This window comes from Pogona vitticeps, chromosome 1, assembly GCF_051106095.1.
Source record: "Pogona vitticeps strain Pit_001003342236 chromosome 1, PviZW2.1, whole genome shotgun sequence".
Lineage (NCBI taxonomy): Eukaryota > Metazoa > Chordata > Lepidosauria > Squamata > Agamidae > Pogona > Pogona vitticeps.
Window position 1 is genome coordinate 139,941,827 of NC_135783.1, and position 16,373 is coordinate 139,958,199.

Genomic DNA, 16,373 nt, shown 5'->3' on the forward strand with positions numbered 1-16,373 from the left:
TTGATATTTGCTCTAACCTGCATCTTGTGCATCTCATAAGATCATGACTGCACATGGATGCACGGAGAATATTTCCATATTTAGCCATCCGATCCTACCTGTCCCTCTCAGTAGCTCTCTCAGACATGCAAATCTGCACTCACAGAAGGCATATGTGCATACCTTCTGGTGTCAACTGGATATCTGGCTGTGGAGCCAGAGTTTAGGAGCTGGATTCCCCAGTGTGTCTCCTGCAAGTAGAGCCAGCCTGGGTGGGCCTTGGACAAGCTGCACAGTCCCAGGGCTCCCCTAGAAAAAGGGAATGGCAAACCACTTTTCAGTACTCTTCTTTGAAAACCCTGAAATGGGTCACACAAGTTAGAATTGACAGCACATGTCAGTGATTAACTGGGATCTGCGATCTCATGAATGCTGAATAGCTGACAGTGAGCGAAGATGCAAAAACCTTTAAGCTGAAATGTTGTGGAATTTCTTCAAATCCTACCTGCACTCTTGTTCTCTCTTGTGTACATATCAGGTTGGGACAACTTCTTTGTTTCCCAAAACCCGGGGGGGGGGGGGTTTGATGTATTTTTATACATATTTTGTTATTATGTGCCTTTTGTGTGCATTTTCTTATTGAATAAAGTGTGTTTGTGCATATTTCTCAACCACACACATTTTAGCTGTTCCTATTTTTAAAATTTATCCATAGTCTTGTGCACATTTTCTACACAACAAAAATGGCACATTTCTTTGAAACCTTCGTGTGCAGATTCCTGGGGCAAGAAGATCCTTGTTTTGCAATGAGACTTAACAAAGTACAGAATCTCACCTTGAGGCACATTCTTTTCCATCGCTAACTTTGGACAGAATTTTTCATGAACTGTTAATTGACTTCGGTCGTTAAAAGACAGCCTGGCATTCCTTGTATAGAAACATGAAAGTCACCAAGTCGATATAACAGGTTGTATTTGACTTGCCTCCACAAGTGGAAATGTCCAGGTTAACTGAAGTTGGTAGAAGCTCAAGAGTTTTTGTTTGTTTTTGCTTTTTGTCAAGTTGAGAAAAAAGTAAGTTGGCTTAAATGAGGAAAATGCGCCAGACTGGATAAGTCTGTAAAAAGTTTGCTGGTTTGAATCAGGCTGCTCAGGAAATTAGAGCAATTGCCTCCTAGGCATGACGGGTGCTTGCCCTCCTGGATCTGATTCGGGGCAGATGATTCCAATAAGAGGTTCTTGAAGTTGATTCCATGACAAAAATCAACTTTAAGCAGTGGAGTCATATGGTGATCACATGGTGCTGAATATTAAAAGATACTTAATTGTTTATGTTTGGTACAGAGCAACTCAAGGGGCATAGCAGCAGGGCATAAAAGAGGCAAAAGTACTTCTCTGCCAGCTGGCAATTATTGTTCCCTTTTCCCACTGTTACATTTTTGCAAGCGAATTATGTATGCCTGTTCTGGGTATGGTATACATTTCTTACAACTGGGTCTTGGGGTTTGGCAGGGAATGGGAGAGCTATGGAGATTGAAGCCTTTCCCTCATCTTCCCCCAACATGTCTATGAAGAAAAATACTTTTTCCCGCTCTGCTATCAAAATTGACCATAGCTGGGAGCAGGGCTGCCAGGACCTCAGTGGAAGATATTCCAAATTATTCTATAACCCCTGCTTTATTCCCCTCAGAACCAAAGGATTTCATACTTAGGGAAATGTGCTTCTTAAGTTATACAACAAGCAAACATATATACAGCAAATAAATAAAAAGAAAACATTAATACGTAGTAGACTGTTCATGTTGCCTAATGAATGCTAATTTCAATGAATTTAAGTTATCTTTACACTTTTATCAGTGTTTCAAAAAGTACGTTCTTGAGCTTTTGATGAGGGACAAATTTAAAAATAAAATTGGTTTGAAGAATGGTCACTTAGAAGGTCTGTTATAAGAATCTGTTGCTTAGAAGTACATATTTTCCAACCCACCCACATTTGTATGTAAATTCCAGAATAGTTTTTTAGAGGGATATATTTCATCATTCATGTATCCACCTTGCTAATGAAGGCCACGATCCAACGGTGTATGTTGGTATGCCATTGGAGATGGTACTTTCGTCTCCTTCCCTTTTTCTGTAGTGCTCCATGATACCAAAATAAGGTAAAAACCACACTGGGAATTTCCCAGACTTCCAAATCAGGATTTGAGAGGCAGGGGTGGGGTGGGGGCTGCAGAAAGAAGGCAGGATTGCCAGTTCTGTCACAGTCGCTGTTTTGCATGTGTTTTGGTGTTGCTTACTGTTTTTTTACAGGATTTGTTTGATCCTTTTTAATATTTGTATACTTACTGTTGCTAACTTTAAATTCTGCCTTTCAGTGATGTAAGCCATAAATAAATGCACCATTGGAGTCTGGCCAAAGACAACACACTGTTATCTTCTTATATCTTGTTGCACTAATTTGTAATAGTGCAATAACTCAATATTTCAGAAGGAGAGAAAAAGAGAGAGAGAGAGAGAGAGAGAGAGAGAACATGGTCCAAATTATTCTACATGGATTTATGTGTACAAATGTAAAGTTATTAAACATCCATATATTCTCTTCCCATTCTGTGAATATTGAAGTGCGGTCGTGATGGCTGTTGTTCGTCCCATCTAAAAATAAGCTGAGATGTTTTGTCTCAAGCCTACTGGGGGGAACTATGTTAAACCAATATTCATTATGGGCAAAGCATCAATAGTGTCCCCAGTGCACGCTCATTGATTAGCCAGCTGGGTAGCTTGCATTGCGTCAGGATGAATTTTTCCAGTGCCTTTCTGAGATCCTGTTTACGAAAAGGAAACAATAATTTTGAAACATCTGTGTCCTGGGATATCTACAAATAAACTTGTTCACTTTCTGCTTGACAAACAGAATTTAAGTACTGTATTCAGTGCAAGCAAAGTCCCTAGGAATATTTGTTAAGGGATTGGTGGGGATGAGAATGCTACAGAGATGAGAAAAACCATTGTTTAATCATTCACTAAGAGAATAATAAATGTTACGTCCAATTACTGGTGTGATCATACACCTGCTTACTTCAGATCAAATCTTATCAGGCTAAATCCAACTTAGTCCCAACAAGGGCACAGCCATTGAATAAATGGGACTTATGTTTATGTTGACTTTACAAGTTCCATTCATTCAACATGTCTACTCTAGCTGAGACTTCCCATGGGATCTAGCCCATTGAATTCATTGGGCCTTGATGAGATCTGTTGTTTATATATGTGCTTGGAAACGAATCTCACTGAGTTTGGTGGGCTTTAAACCAGCAACAGCTTGCAACTTAAGTCTTTATTCAGAGGTGAGCCCTGGAATGAGCCCCAAAGGATTTCACTGTTGCATAAACTGGGAAGGGACAGTGGTTGCTCTTCGGGGCTTTGAAATGCAGGACTCTTAGGCTTCTTTCTGTTCTTTCTGGTCAATGGACTACTTGTCTAAAGAAGCCACTGTGATGTTATAACTGTGTGCATCTCCTGCTTCCAGCCCATTTGCAACCTTGCCAGACTGTCGCAAATGGTAGAATTAGTGTCACATCACTTTCTAGGTAACTCTCACATGATTCATCTCCCCCCCCCCCTTTTTGGACTTATATACTTATAGTGCTACAAGCACTCTCCGGGCGGTTTACAATTTTTAATTATACAGGCTACACATTGCCCCCCCCCAGCAAGCTGGGTACTCATTTTACCGACCTCGGAAGGATAGAAGGCTGAGTCAACCTTGAGCCGGCTACCTGGGATTGAACCCCAGGTCGTGAGCACAGTTTTAGCTGCAGTACAGCGGTTTAACCACTGCGCCACGAGGCTCATGCCCTTGTGTTTGTGCAGCCTTCATCAACTTGGTTGTGCTCGCTGAGGAAAATGGGAGTTGTAATCCAAAACCTCTGGAGGCTGCTAGGCTAGGGGAATTTGGTTTAATGTTTGTGGTTAACGGAATGGGTTTCTGTCCTTTGTTGCTCATGAGTAATGGACATTGCTCTTGGCTTAAGCTCCTTGAGCTTTTGTTTGCTGCCCTATGCAGAATCTGCCATTTTAATGCCATGTAAAAAGAGGCGTACTTCTTAAAGAATGAAAAAGCAACCATAAAAAAAATGTACACCATTCGTAGCTGCATTTCCATGGGAGACCTCAGATGCTGTGGCCATCTGGATCATTAATGCTGCATTCCTATGCCTGTGCCCTTAGGAGTGAGCCCCACTGAAAGGGGGCCTTGCTTCAGAGCAAGCATGAAGCAGATTGCCCTCTATACCGAGGCAAGAATTGCAAGGGGGTGTGGTTTTTGGGGAGGGGGGGCTGACTTCGTGGGCCATGGTGAATGCGGGCCTGCGGGTGATAAATCATCTTAGCAGCCACAGATGCAGTCTCCACGTGGAGTCATTCATCTCACCTCCAACATCGAACAGTAGGACAGCCAAAAAAAAAACCTGTTTTCAATAGGTATGTGTTGGAAGAGGGAGTTTTCTCTAGAGGTTTCTGTAGAAAATATTCCCTTGCGTTTGGGGCTATTCTGTTAAACCTACATCAGAATTATTCCCTCAGAGTGAAACAAAATGAATGTGATTTTTTTCCTCTGCTGGTCTCTTGAGTCACTGCTGGGAGAAGCTTTATTGCATTTCAGAGGTTAAACTTGAAAACACCACACACTTGGGCAATAAAAGACATTTTTGCTTTTGAGAGACTCCAGTTTCTCTGATGGAAACACACACCTGTTTCCTTTCTTAGGTGAACTGCATCCATTCTCACTGTTTCTGTCTAGACCTTGCATTTGTACAGGAGAGACTGAATCGGTTTACTCATATTGCAAATCATCATCATCATCTTAGAACTGTAGAGCTGGAAGAGATTCTGTGTATTTTCATGTCCAGCCCCTGTCAGGGAGATGCTGAAGAGGAATCAAACTCCCAGACTCTGACTCCTTAGTCAGCAGAGTCTGACTGTATAAAATACAGTGGTGCCCCGCTTGACACTTACCCCGCATAACGTCGAAATCACTTGATGACATTTTTGCGATCGCTGTTGCAATCACAAAACAATGGTTCCAATGGGTTTTTTTCACATTACGTTGATTAGGAGCCTGCTTCGCGAACCGTTTGTTCGCAAAACGATGTTTTTTCCGGCTCCGCAAAATGGCTTCCCTCCGCAAAATGGCTTCCCTCCCTTCTCAAAATGGCTGCTTTCCGGATGGAAGCTTCGCATTACAGCGAATTAGAACAGCTGATCGGCGGTTCTCTATGGGCAATCTTCGCTGGATGATGAGGTATTTCCCCCATTGGAACGCATTGACCAGTTTTCAATGCATTCCAACAGGGTTTTTTTTCCGCTTGACCATTTTGCTTAACAGCAATTTTCCTGGAACGGATTATCGTCGTCAAGTGGGGCACCACTGTAAAGCATACAGCATTCTTATTGAGTCTCTGTATCCACAGATGAAATAACGTAGGAGGGATCACAGCTAGAACACTTGGCTCTATGCACAGATCCACTTTTCCTGCCACTTGCCGTGTCTTCAGTGGCTCCTCTCTGGTGTACAGAACAGCAAGCCAGAGATTATCAGGGCAGTGTTCTACTAGCCAGACCTTTTTATCCTTCCCATTGGCCAACAGGACTCCAGCCATTAGTTGATATTGTTTTACATAAACATGTATTCTCTCAACAGAGGAACACCATGTTAAAAAGGTGTTTTTGCATTGTATAATGGAAACTAGTGGATTTCTTTTCTGCTGTTTTCAACTCGCTGCTAATGGATGAAATCCTGTTGCTTAGCATATTAAGTTGCTGTGCAGTAGGCCCAATGAACTACTGAGAATTTGTTGAGTCTAATCCTCCATATGTTCGGCTGATTCAAATGCACCTACTGTAGTGTAACTTACTATGCTAAGCAACAGCCAATATTTCAATTTAACTGTGCATAAAACAGTAGCCTTGGCTTTCTTTACTCCCCCCCCCCTTTCCTAGTATCATCAGTATTTTGACTGCTGCAGTGGTTCTCAATTTCAATTGTGAGCTTATGGTTTGCCAACGTCAGCTCCCAAAAGAAACATTTTAAAAATAAATAAATAGCCCTTTCTTTAACTGGAAAGTGTGCTGTAACTTTCACAGGAATTGGAAAGAACTGGAATTCAGTGCTTAGCATCTTCAGCTGACAACATTGAGAAGAGTAGATCAAAGAACGACCTTGGCCTGCCAGGTTGGACAATACTACAAGATTTTATTAAAGCAGGTTTGAACTCACCAAAGCTTTCACCACTAGCTGTACTGGCCACTAGTTCAAAAACATCTGGGGGCAAGATATGGCCACTAATGTATCTAACTTACGCCCCCCCCCCCCCCGGCTGGCTGCCTCACTCACAAGCTGGCACACACTGGCCAGGTCATCCTGTGGCAGCTGTCCAGTCTGGGCAAGAGCCTGGGCTTCCTTTCCCCACCTCCTCCAGCAGCCGACCAAGCAATGGCTTTACAGCAAGAATCCCCATCCCACCTTCTCCCCTGAGTGGCCACCTGCCAGAGGAGGCAGGGAAGGGAAGCCTGGACTCCTCCCTAAACTGGACAGCCACCCCAGGAGGAAGGCCTGGCCAGCATGCACTGGCTTGTGAGTGGGGTGTGGGAGAAGGGAATACACGTTACAGCGCAATGAAGAGCTTCGTGCCCATGCCTACTGGGGACCCAAGGTTGGGAAGCACTGGTTTAAGAGAAAGACAGCTTCAACACATCTGTCTTTGAAAAAAAATGGGAATGATCTGGGCATAGAGAATGCGTTTAGAAATCATTTACTTAGCATCTGACTCAAGCTTATGCAAATCCTCCTAAATATTTATAGAGATAATGTACTTAAATGCTGTGTCCACCTCTGTTTTACATCCTAGCTTTGTCTGCTCTTGGCTTCATCTCATGTGCTTCAATGAGTTTGGAAGAGTTACTTGGGGAGTGGAGCTACCGCTCTAATGCTGACTGGGGGGGGGGGAATTTCAGGAGTGGGTCTCCAGGAAAAGCAACTAGAATCAAAATGTAAACAAAGCTGGGTTTTAAGCAAAAATATTCAATCCTTTAAGTGGACTGGAGAAAAATATTTGGTAAAGTGGCACACTTCTGACCCCCTACGGCACCATCACTGACGTCATTTCAGAGTAATTGTTTCAGCAGTAATACCCACGGGGGACACTGTTTAGCATTGCATAAGGGGTAAAGTTTCCGATGCATTAGCCTATGGCACTGCTGTGACTGCCATTGGTGTCTCGTTGTTCAGATCTAATTAGAGAACACGGTAGTTCAAAATCAATTCATTTCCTGCTGGATAGTAACTCATTCTCCATCTGTAGGAGTCAAGAGATTAATCCAGCAGGTTGGAACTTAAAAAAAAAACCTGCAGATACACCTGTGACCAGCCATTGTCGCAGGCCATAAATAAAGTATAAAGAGAGATGCTTTCTCAACTACAAACACCACTTATTTAAAGTAAAAGGTTGTGGACTCTTGGTTGGGTGTTGTTGTTGTTGTTTTTAAGATGGTTCGGAAGGCCAAGAATCAAAGCCAGGATGCATCTTGGGAAAGTTGGTTTTTTAGACCATAACTCCCAGATCCCCTTGCTCGCACAGCCACTGGCCATGCTGGCTGGGGGATGATGGGAGTTGTGGTCAACTCTGATACAAAAACAAAGAAAATTTGCAAAACGGGTCTTTTTTCCAGTTGTGATAAGATGAAGGACCTGTGCTTTTTCCTGTTAAACCCACATTTACGGATGGATTTGTTTAAAGTGTCTACCTCCTGAACGCTTCCCGTGTCCTACTAAAAAATAGTTTACACATACATTTTGCAGTGTACCACTTAATTTCTTTGACAAGATATTTTGGACGACTTCTGTCAGCTTCATACGGAATACTGTATAATGTTCCAAAATCTTGCCTTCCTAGCTAACTCGTGGTGATTGATGATCAGAGAAACCGATCAGACTTCTCTTCAAAAACAACAAAGTCCACAACAGCTTTTCTTCCCATCCATACTTTCCAAAAACTAATATTTTCTTCTTGGAAAGGGCAAATATTATTTGTATCTAGGCCCTTAGTCCTAAATGGGTGGTGGTGGTAATCCCATGTTTCTTCCAGTGACCTTAATGCAAGGGGCATGTTTCTCCTTGCCCTTACTTCATCCTCACCACAGTCCTATCAAGTAGGTCAGGTTCAGGCAGTGCGTCTAACGGATTGCTCCGGGATCAACCCAGCGAGGTTTCATGGCTGAGTGGAGATGAGAAGAGTCAGTCTTAGCAGCAGTCAATAAGATAAAAAACAACAGAGATCGCTTCCCTAGCATGTGAATGCATCGCCGAGGGGGGGCCCTCACTGTTTGTGTCTGCTACACAGCTCTACACAACCTTAGTAATTATCCAGAAACAAGTGGAAAGTATTCCAAGGACTGGGATCATTCATTTTGGCCAGGAATGGCCCAAAGGCTCTTTTGACCACATAGCTCTTTTTTCAACAGTAGTTTGCTTTTGTACCCTTTCCAGGAGGTAAAATCCTTTTCTCTTCATTTTTGTAGAAGTTAAAAAAAAAGGTCCAGCCATTTTCATAAATTAGAACCATCCTTTCCTCCCAGAATCTCAGGGATTGTGTCCATTTGTTATTGGTGTGTTGCAGGTTTTAAAAAGGGACAATAGATGCATGGGAAAGATTTCCCGTCCGATTGGTTTGTGAATATAGAAATGGTTGCAACCTGGATGGTCTTCCAGATATATACTTATTCTTTATTCTGTAGGTCCATAGAACTTTTCCCCCCCAAGGGGATAGAATTTCAGCCTTCTGTAATTCATTGTTATTCTCACAGATGCAGCCCAACAGATATAGAAGTGTTAGAACTATCATACCCATGCAGCTTGTTGCTTGAATTTGCAGAATATAATCAAGAACATTTAACATGTTCTAAATAAGATCTAATTAATTTTCTGGGGAAATTTAAGGAGAGCTTCTTACCCAGTAAAAATTTGAGGGACTGTGACCGTTTCTTATATGCCAACGTTGGTTGGTTGGCTGGCTGGCTTGTTGGTTGGTGGGTTGGTGGGTTGATCAATTAGTAAATTAGCACATTTTACAACTTATTGTTGCACATTTGTAAGTAAAGAGCTTTGGGTTGATGCAAATTATCTGTATAATTTATTTCATTTGTGGGGATTTGGATGGTACCAACAAGTACTATATAGTCACCAGTGTCTCAGCTTTGCAGGATTCAGTTCCCAGATTCAGTTCCCAGGTGGGACTAAGAGAGAATAAAGGGCTGTGCTGGTCAATACTGGCAGAACTGGGCCAGGTAGACCAAGGGACAGATCCAGTTATTCTCCTCTGTTCCTGTGGTTGTGGAAAGACAGCATAGCTGCTCCAGAGTCCTTTCCGACTCACTGGTACCCTGTTTCCCTGAAAATAAGACAGGGTCTTATATTAATTTTTGCTCCAAAAACACATTAGGGCTTATTTTCAGGGGATATTTTTTTTTCATGTACAATCTATGTTTATTCAAATACAGTCATGTCATCTTCTTCTGGTTGCTGCACAATGATGGAGGGCAGGGTTTCACTTATTTTGGGGGTAGGACTTACATTACGAGCATCCTGAAAAATCATACTACGGCTTATTTTCAGGTTAGGTCTTATTTTCAGGGAAACAGGGTAGAGATTTTTCAACTACCTAAAAGAAGGATCTCAGCTGGCATTCTAAAAACAAGGAAATAAAATGTCTGAATAAATCATGCTCATTTTGCTTCTTCCTGAAACCTACTCCTCAATATGAATTTGCAGATGAAACATAAGACAGTATTTTTAAAATGTGGGAACCTCCCTTTGCCTGGTATGATCTGATTCTGCCTGGAAGCCATGGACCACTTACAAGACCTTGAAAAAAAAATTTGTGTTGTTTTATTCTGCCTGAAACCTCTTTGGGCTCTTCTTTACTTGAGTAGGAGCAACATGTTCCTGGCCCTTATATCAAGGCAACTTTCCAGCTCTCTCAGCTTAATATCCTTAATATTCCTACCTGAGGAAGCTTAAAAAGAACCTATAATTGGCCTGTTTCATTCGCAGAGGTAATTTAAGAAATCTGTACCCACACTTGGCACAAACATGGCAGATTACTTTGGGACCTTATGTTAAATTCTAGTTAAAGGGCCAAATTAACATTGACTGGGGCATCTGTATCGCGTGTGTTTATGTTTTACAATATAAATAGCAGATGAGTTTGTTGGGATATCTGGAAACTGAGAGGGAAGGCATCGCTCTTCTCTCCCCAGCCCCAGTTCCAACAGAAATCACTCCAGATGATTTTGGAGGGCAAGGCTAGGTGAGTGGAAGCTCTCGCTTATGTAAATTGCCCTCATTGAGATGTGAGTTGGTATTGCCTGCTAATGAAAAAAAGGGGGGAGAGGGGCACCCAACATAAATTTTAAAAGTCTCAAAGTAAGATTGCTACTAAAAGTAGCAAAATGACTTCTGGTTTGCTCCTAAGTACAGTGGTGCCTCGCATAGTGAGGTTAATTGGTTCCAAAAAAAACATCGCTATGGGAAAACATTGTTAAGTGAAACGTGTTTTCCCATAGAGATGCATTGAAAACCGGATAATCCGTTCCAATAGGAACGGATTATCCGGTTTTCTCCCCCACTATCGGGCGCAGCCCTTTGGGAGAAGCCTCGGGGGAGGGGGGGAAGACGGCATCGGCTCCTGCCTTCTCCCCCACCACCTGGCTTCTCCCAAAGGGCTGCCCCGACTGTGCTTGCAGCAGCGGAAGAGGTGCCCGGTGGAGGAGAAGGCAGGAGCCGATCTGTCATTTCTCCTCCACCGGGCACCTCCTCCGCTGCTGCAAGCAACTTCGGGGCAGCCCTTTGGGAGGAGCCGGGCTGTGGAGAAGAAAGGCAGAAGCCCATCCGATCTCTCCTCCCAACCATCGGGAGCAGCGGGAGAAGCTGCCCGGTGTGGGGGGGGGGGAGATCGGATGGGCTTCTGCCTTTCTTCGGAGCAGCCCGGCTTCTCCCAAAGGACTGCCCCGAAGTTGCTTGCAGCAGCGGAAGAGGTGCCCGGTGGAGGAGAAATGACAGATCGGCTCCTGCCTTCTCCTCCACCGGGCACCTCTTCCGCTGCTGCAAGCACAGTCGGCCATGCCTCCCACCCTTCTCAAGCCGCAGGAGGTGGGGGGGTGGGAGGCATGGCCGGACTCCTTGGCAGGCACCACGGCTCGGATCGGATCCGAGCCGCGGTGCCTGCCAAAGAGTCCGGCCATGGCTCCCACCCTCCTCAGGCCGCGGGGGGAGGGTGGTGGGATCCATCTGGATCCCCCCACCCTCTTCCCGCGGCTTGGATCCGACCCGCGGCAGGCTACCCCATGCATGGTCGGACTCCTGAGAGTCCGACCATGGCCGGGGAAGCCGGCCGCGTGGAAGGGGAATCCCAGCGGTGGCCTCGGAAGGACCCTTCGGAAGGGTCCTTCCGAGGCCACCACAGGCATTTTCCCCCAGCTGAGCGGCGGGAGCACTCCTTCGGAGGCTCCCGCCGCTCAGCTGGGGGAAAATGGTGCCTATGGGGAAAACATCGCAAAGCGATTTTTCCCCATAGGCAACATCGTTATACGATCGCAAAAGCGATGGCAAAAATGCCATCGCTATGCGAATTCATCATTAAACGGGGCACTCGTTGTACGAGGCACCACTGTAGTTGCCTGCCCCTATAACCAGCCTTCTGTAACCTGCCCTTCACTGGATGGCTCGTGGCCATTGCTGGCTAGGAATCATGGGAGTTGTAGTCTGACCCCTTGGAAAGCACCAGCTTAGGGAAGGCTGGCTTGTAGTCACTTAACCCAAGAGATACTCCTACAAATTCTGCTGCTTCCCCTCAAAGTACAGGGAAAGAACTGCTGAAAGGAGTTAGAGAGTACGCACTGAAGTACTGTATCCACCTCCAGATTGCCACATTTTTACCCCAGGAGGAAAGCAGACAGTAATTAAAGATGTTGTTAAGCACGACCACCCAAACCAAGGCAGCAGTAGGTCTGATCACAGTGGTGCTGTAGTGGAGCACATTGTAGTGGCACACATTTAGTTTCTGCCTGCCACAGAATACTGTACTTGAAAACACAGAGTGTTCGTCAGAAAAAGAGTGACGATGGTGTGTGGCAGCCTTCAAAGTGTTTTGCCAGGTTCAACATTTTTTGTTTTCACCTTTTCCAGAGTAATCTTTCAAATGTGAAACTGCAATAACAAGAACTATGAGATCAATCTGACTTTGCTCGCACGGCCCAGAATATACTTTGAGGGGTTAAGTACCTCAGGTACTTCTGCTCTGGGGCTGTCACTACAGATGTTGATGTGTGAGCACCATCTTGACGTTTCATTGCTCGCCTGAATGAAGCTGCCTTCTGGTGGATTAGTATGAATTCTCTGCTATTTGTTTGATACATAACAGTAGCAAACTGTTGTGAACCTCATTTTCCCACTTACTGAATTGCAGCTATCGTGACGATTACCTGTCTGGTACCCAGATAAGCTCAGAGATACCCAGATAAGTATGAGATATTGTTCTGAGTATGACTGGCCTTTTGAACAAACAAAAAGACAGCCCTGGATCTGTACCTCATTCAGTGATGGAATAATGCAGCTTTCCTAGCAGGGAGAAAATTCTTACATACATACACACATACACACATACATACATACATACATACATACATACATACATACATACATACATACATACATACATACATACATACATACATACATACATACATACATACATACATACATACATACATACATATTGGCTGAATGAGACTTTGAACTGGGATGATCCCCATCTAGATCAAACCTGTAACCACTACTTGATACTGTCTCAGACCCCGATGGTGCGCAGGTTAAGGAGGGGTGCTCACACAAACACACATATGTGCACTTGAACATGTGTCTGTGCATGGATACCTATCTTATATGTCACCAACAATATTATGTAACATAACAAGTTATGCAATGAGCAGGAATCTATTCACAACGTCATCCTGAGGAAAAACTATGCCCTTGTGCCCTTGATGGTGCGCTCTCACATCTGCTTTTCATGCAGGATTGTTTCTAATCCTGTGTCCATGTACCTAGCAGACTAATCCTTTTTGTGCCATTTTGTAAGTATTTCTGCAGAAGTCCTTCGTCCACATAAAATCCATGTGGGCTTTCCCCTCTCCTCCTATTGCAAGGATGATTTAGACCAGGATAGAATTAAGTGGGCTGTTGCATTTGTGTCATAAAAAGCATCCATTCAAATAAAACACGGGGACATTTTTTTAAAAATTAAACATTTTAGATAAAATTGTGGACATTGCAAAACTGGATGCAGCAGAACGAAGGGTGAAACATTTTGAAGCAATGATACTTTGAATATTAACCCAGATAGTCCTGTCAACCTCAGATCCTCCTTAGCTTAGTATGAATAGCTGAACACACTGTGCTGCTCCTAAAACTCTTTGCGGTGTGTTTCTGGTAGTTTCATATCCACTCTGGGAGCTGGGGCAGGGGGGTACCCCGAAGTTCCTCAAGTATATTTGGGGCACCCAAACCTATCCTTCCTCCCATTCTGCTCTACCCACTTCATTGCTGTGCTGATGGTTCCAGTAAAGCAGTTCTGTCTTAGAAACTGGTCAGCGGATACATGTGAGAAATACAGGGAATGGACAAAATGAGACCAGATGATCAGAAATCACAAAGGAGAATAAATGCAGATGTTCCCCCTTTGTTTTTCTGGTATGTATGGCAGCCATGAAATTCAATGCTACAGAAGGTCACACAGACCCTCTTAGTCGGCATTTCATAAATTGACCATTTCATGGTGATTAAAAGAAATGACGGCCAGCAAGTCTCATGCTTCCTGGCATAAGCTGACAGCAGCGGGAAATAGCAAATTAAGTTTGATTTATAATATTATGAATTCTGCACGCACTTTATAAAATTAGAGCCAAGATGTCCAGCTTCAAAGGGACCCAAGGCTAAACGAGAAAGTTTTATTGAAGTCAATCTGGGTTCCAGTGGTGTCAAACGGGCCTTGGACCAGCCCCCTCCTTCCCTCCACAGATAGTCCAGTAAGGCTGGAGGACTGGTTCTTAGGGTGCATTTTATACATGAATATAAAAATGCTGACGTGGAAGATTTATATCGACTTTTAATCCTCTGTTTTTATTTAATTCTGCAGTTTTTCCCTTATGGAGATGCGTCGAAATTTGCCCAGCACGCCTTCCGAACCTTTGATAAGAATGGAGATGGAACCATCGATTTCAGAGAGTTCATTTGTGCCCTGTCCATCACCTCACGGGGCAGTTTTGAACAGAAACTCAACTGGGCCTTCAATATGTATGACTTAGATGGAGATGGGAAAATCACAAGAGTAGAAATGCTGGAAATTATAGAGGTGAGATTCCGTGCAATTTTTTTTTTAAACGGTTTCTGTGAATGTGTCACATGTGTGATTGTGAAAGAAAGCCACGCTAGCTGCTTTGTTTCTTATCGACTTGTGTTTTATGGTTGCAAAATCCTATATGGTGTAGTGGATAGAGCTGCAACCTCTAAGCCCACTTTTGGCAAAGGATTTTTTCGCTCTCTCTAAATAGGGAAGAACTTGCCTGTGCCACCATATTCCACTCACCTCCCATCTGTTTTAGATGCACAAGAAGGGGTTTTCTTTCAGCTGTGCTCCCCTGTGTCATAGTAGGAAAGGCTCCTGTAAATTCTCACTAGCTTACAAAAACTGTATAGCAGGTTCATCTAGTAGATATGAAAGTGTGATCTCTGGCAGTAGCAATGTGTTCTTGATTTGCGTTGCGGGTGTGCGTCATTCTCCAGTTGAAGTTTGTTAGTCTTAAAAGTAGAGAGCTAACTTCAGCTGGTTAGTACGAGTGAAGTTTTAACTATGCAGTTCTGCATTCAGTGGAAATTATTTCTAAGTGGAAGTGGTTAGGATTGTGGCGTGACTATTTCAAAGAGGTTTATTTTTGATGGATTACATGGAATGCTTCTCTCTCTTTCTCAAGGCCATTTATAAAATGGTAGGCACAGTGATCATGATGAAAATGAACGAAGATGGCCTCACACCGGAGCAACGAGTAGACAAGATTTTCAGCAAAATGGATAAGAACAAAGACGACCAGATCACACTGGATGAATTCAAAGAAGCCGCAAAGAGCGACCCGTCCATTGTATTACTCCTGCAGTGTGACATTCAGAAATGAGGAGATTGTATAAAATGCTTTCATGGACTACACAGAAGTTTAAATGTTCCATTCAGTTTGCAGCTATTTACACACACACACACATACACACACACACACACGAACAAACAAACAAAAATTGCTTGGACTACCTATCAATGGACTTGCTTCTTGTGTTTGAAACACTTGTGTGCATGAGAATGTCAATTGCTAAAGAATTTTAAAAGTATATATTATAAGAAAAAAAAATATGCCACGATGTGATGTGTGCAACGTCATTTCATAGGTCCTTTTCCTCTGATGCCTGTGCAGCATCGCTGTGCTGCAAGTGAAATTATACTATTTATTGTTCATGTTTTACTGATGCTAGCTGTATGTCTCCTAAACTGGATAATGTTAGTGGCACTGAAATCCCCCATGGTAGTGTAAACTGTTAAATGAGCAAACATCACCAAACATCCCTGCTGTATAGTAGTAGTGGAGAGACCGAGGGACACTCCTCAGTTCGTAAGGGTCTGCTCCAGACATGTGCTTGTATTGTCAGTGAATATAAATGTATTTCATTTGCATGAGTTTTAGGTTTGCCTTAATTCTTACCTCATTTGCATCCTTTTGATCAGAAAAAAAGCTACTGTACGTCAGAGGAATGATGTATAAGACAAAACTTTAAAAGAGAGAGAGAGAGAGAGAAGAGCTAACCCTGCTAAAGTGTTCCCTCAGTTAAAAGTTAGCATATAAATATATATAATATAAATATATAAAACACATTTAAAATACTGTTTTATTGGAAGTTCAAAATGTTTTGTTGGGAGTGTATTAATTTCTGCTTGAAAATTTCAAAAGCTTCCAAAGAGGTTGAGATCAATGTCCCAAAATAAATTTATAACATTTGACTTCTCATTTGTTTTATTTTACCCAAACAGCTTGTTGGTTGTGAAATTCGAAAGGTGGTTATGTCTCCAGAGAACTGTCGGTGAAACCCCTTCTTCCTGGGGACCTCCACCTACGTACTTGGTTTTTAGAGACAGCAGTTCATGTCAGACTCTCATGAAAATTTACTTTTGACCAGAGTGACTCCTCTTAGATGATGGATAAAATCTTGTTGTACAATTTTGTGTCAGGGTACCTAGATCAGGGTAC

At 43.2% G+C, this 16,373-nt stretch overlaps 1 protein-coding gene across 3 annotated transcripts in view; it reads left to right on the plus strand.

Moving 5' to 3' along the window:
• Positions 1-16,126, plus strand: part of VSNL1 (visinin like 1) — a 116,050-nt gene extending 99,924 nt beyond the window's left edge. For all 3 annotated transcript variants that reach the window (XM_073001848.2, XM_078388426.1, XM_073001855.2), the window contains 2 exons: positions 14,222-14,437; positions 15,057-16,126. In XM_073001848.2, coding sequence (XP_072857949.1) covers positions 14,222-14,437; positions 15,057-15,254 — 414 coding nt within the window. In that variant the 3' untranslated portion in view covers positions 15,255-16,126. The remainder of the gene's footprint in view (positions 1-14,221; positions 14,438-15,056) is intronic.
• Positions 16,127-16,373: the final 247 nt, after the last annotated feature.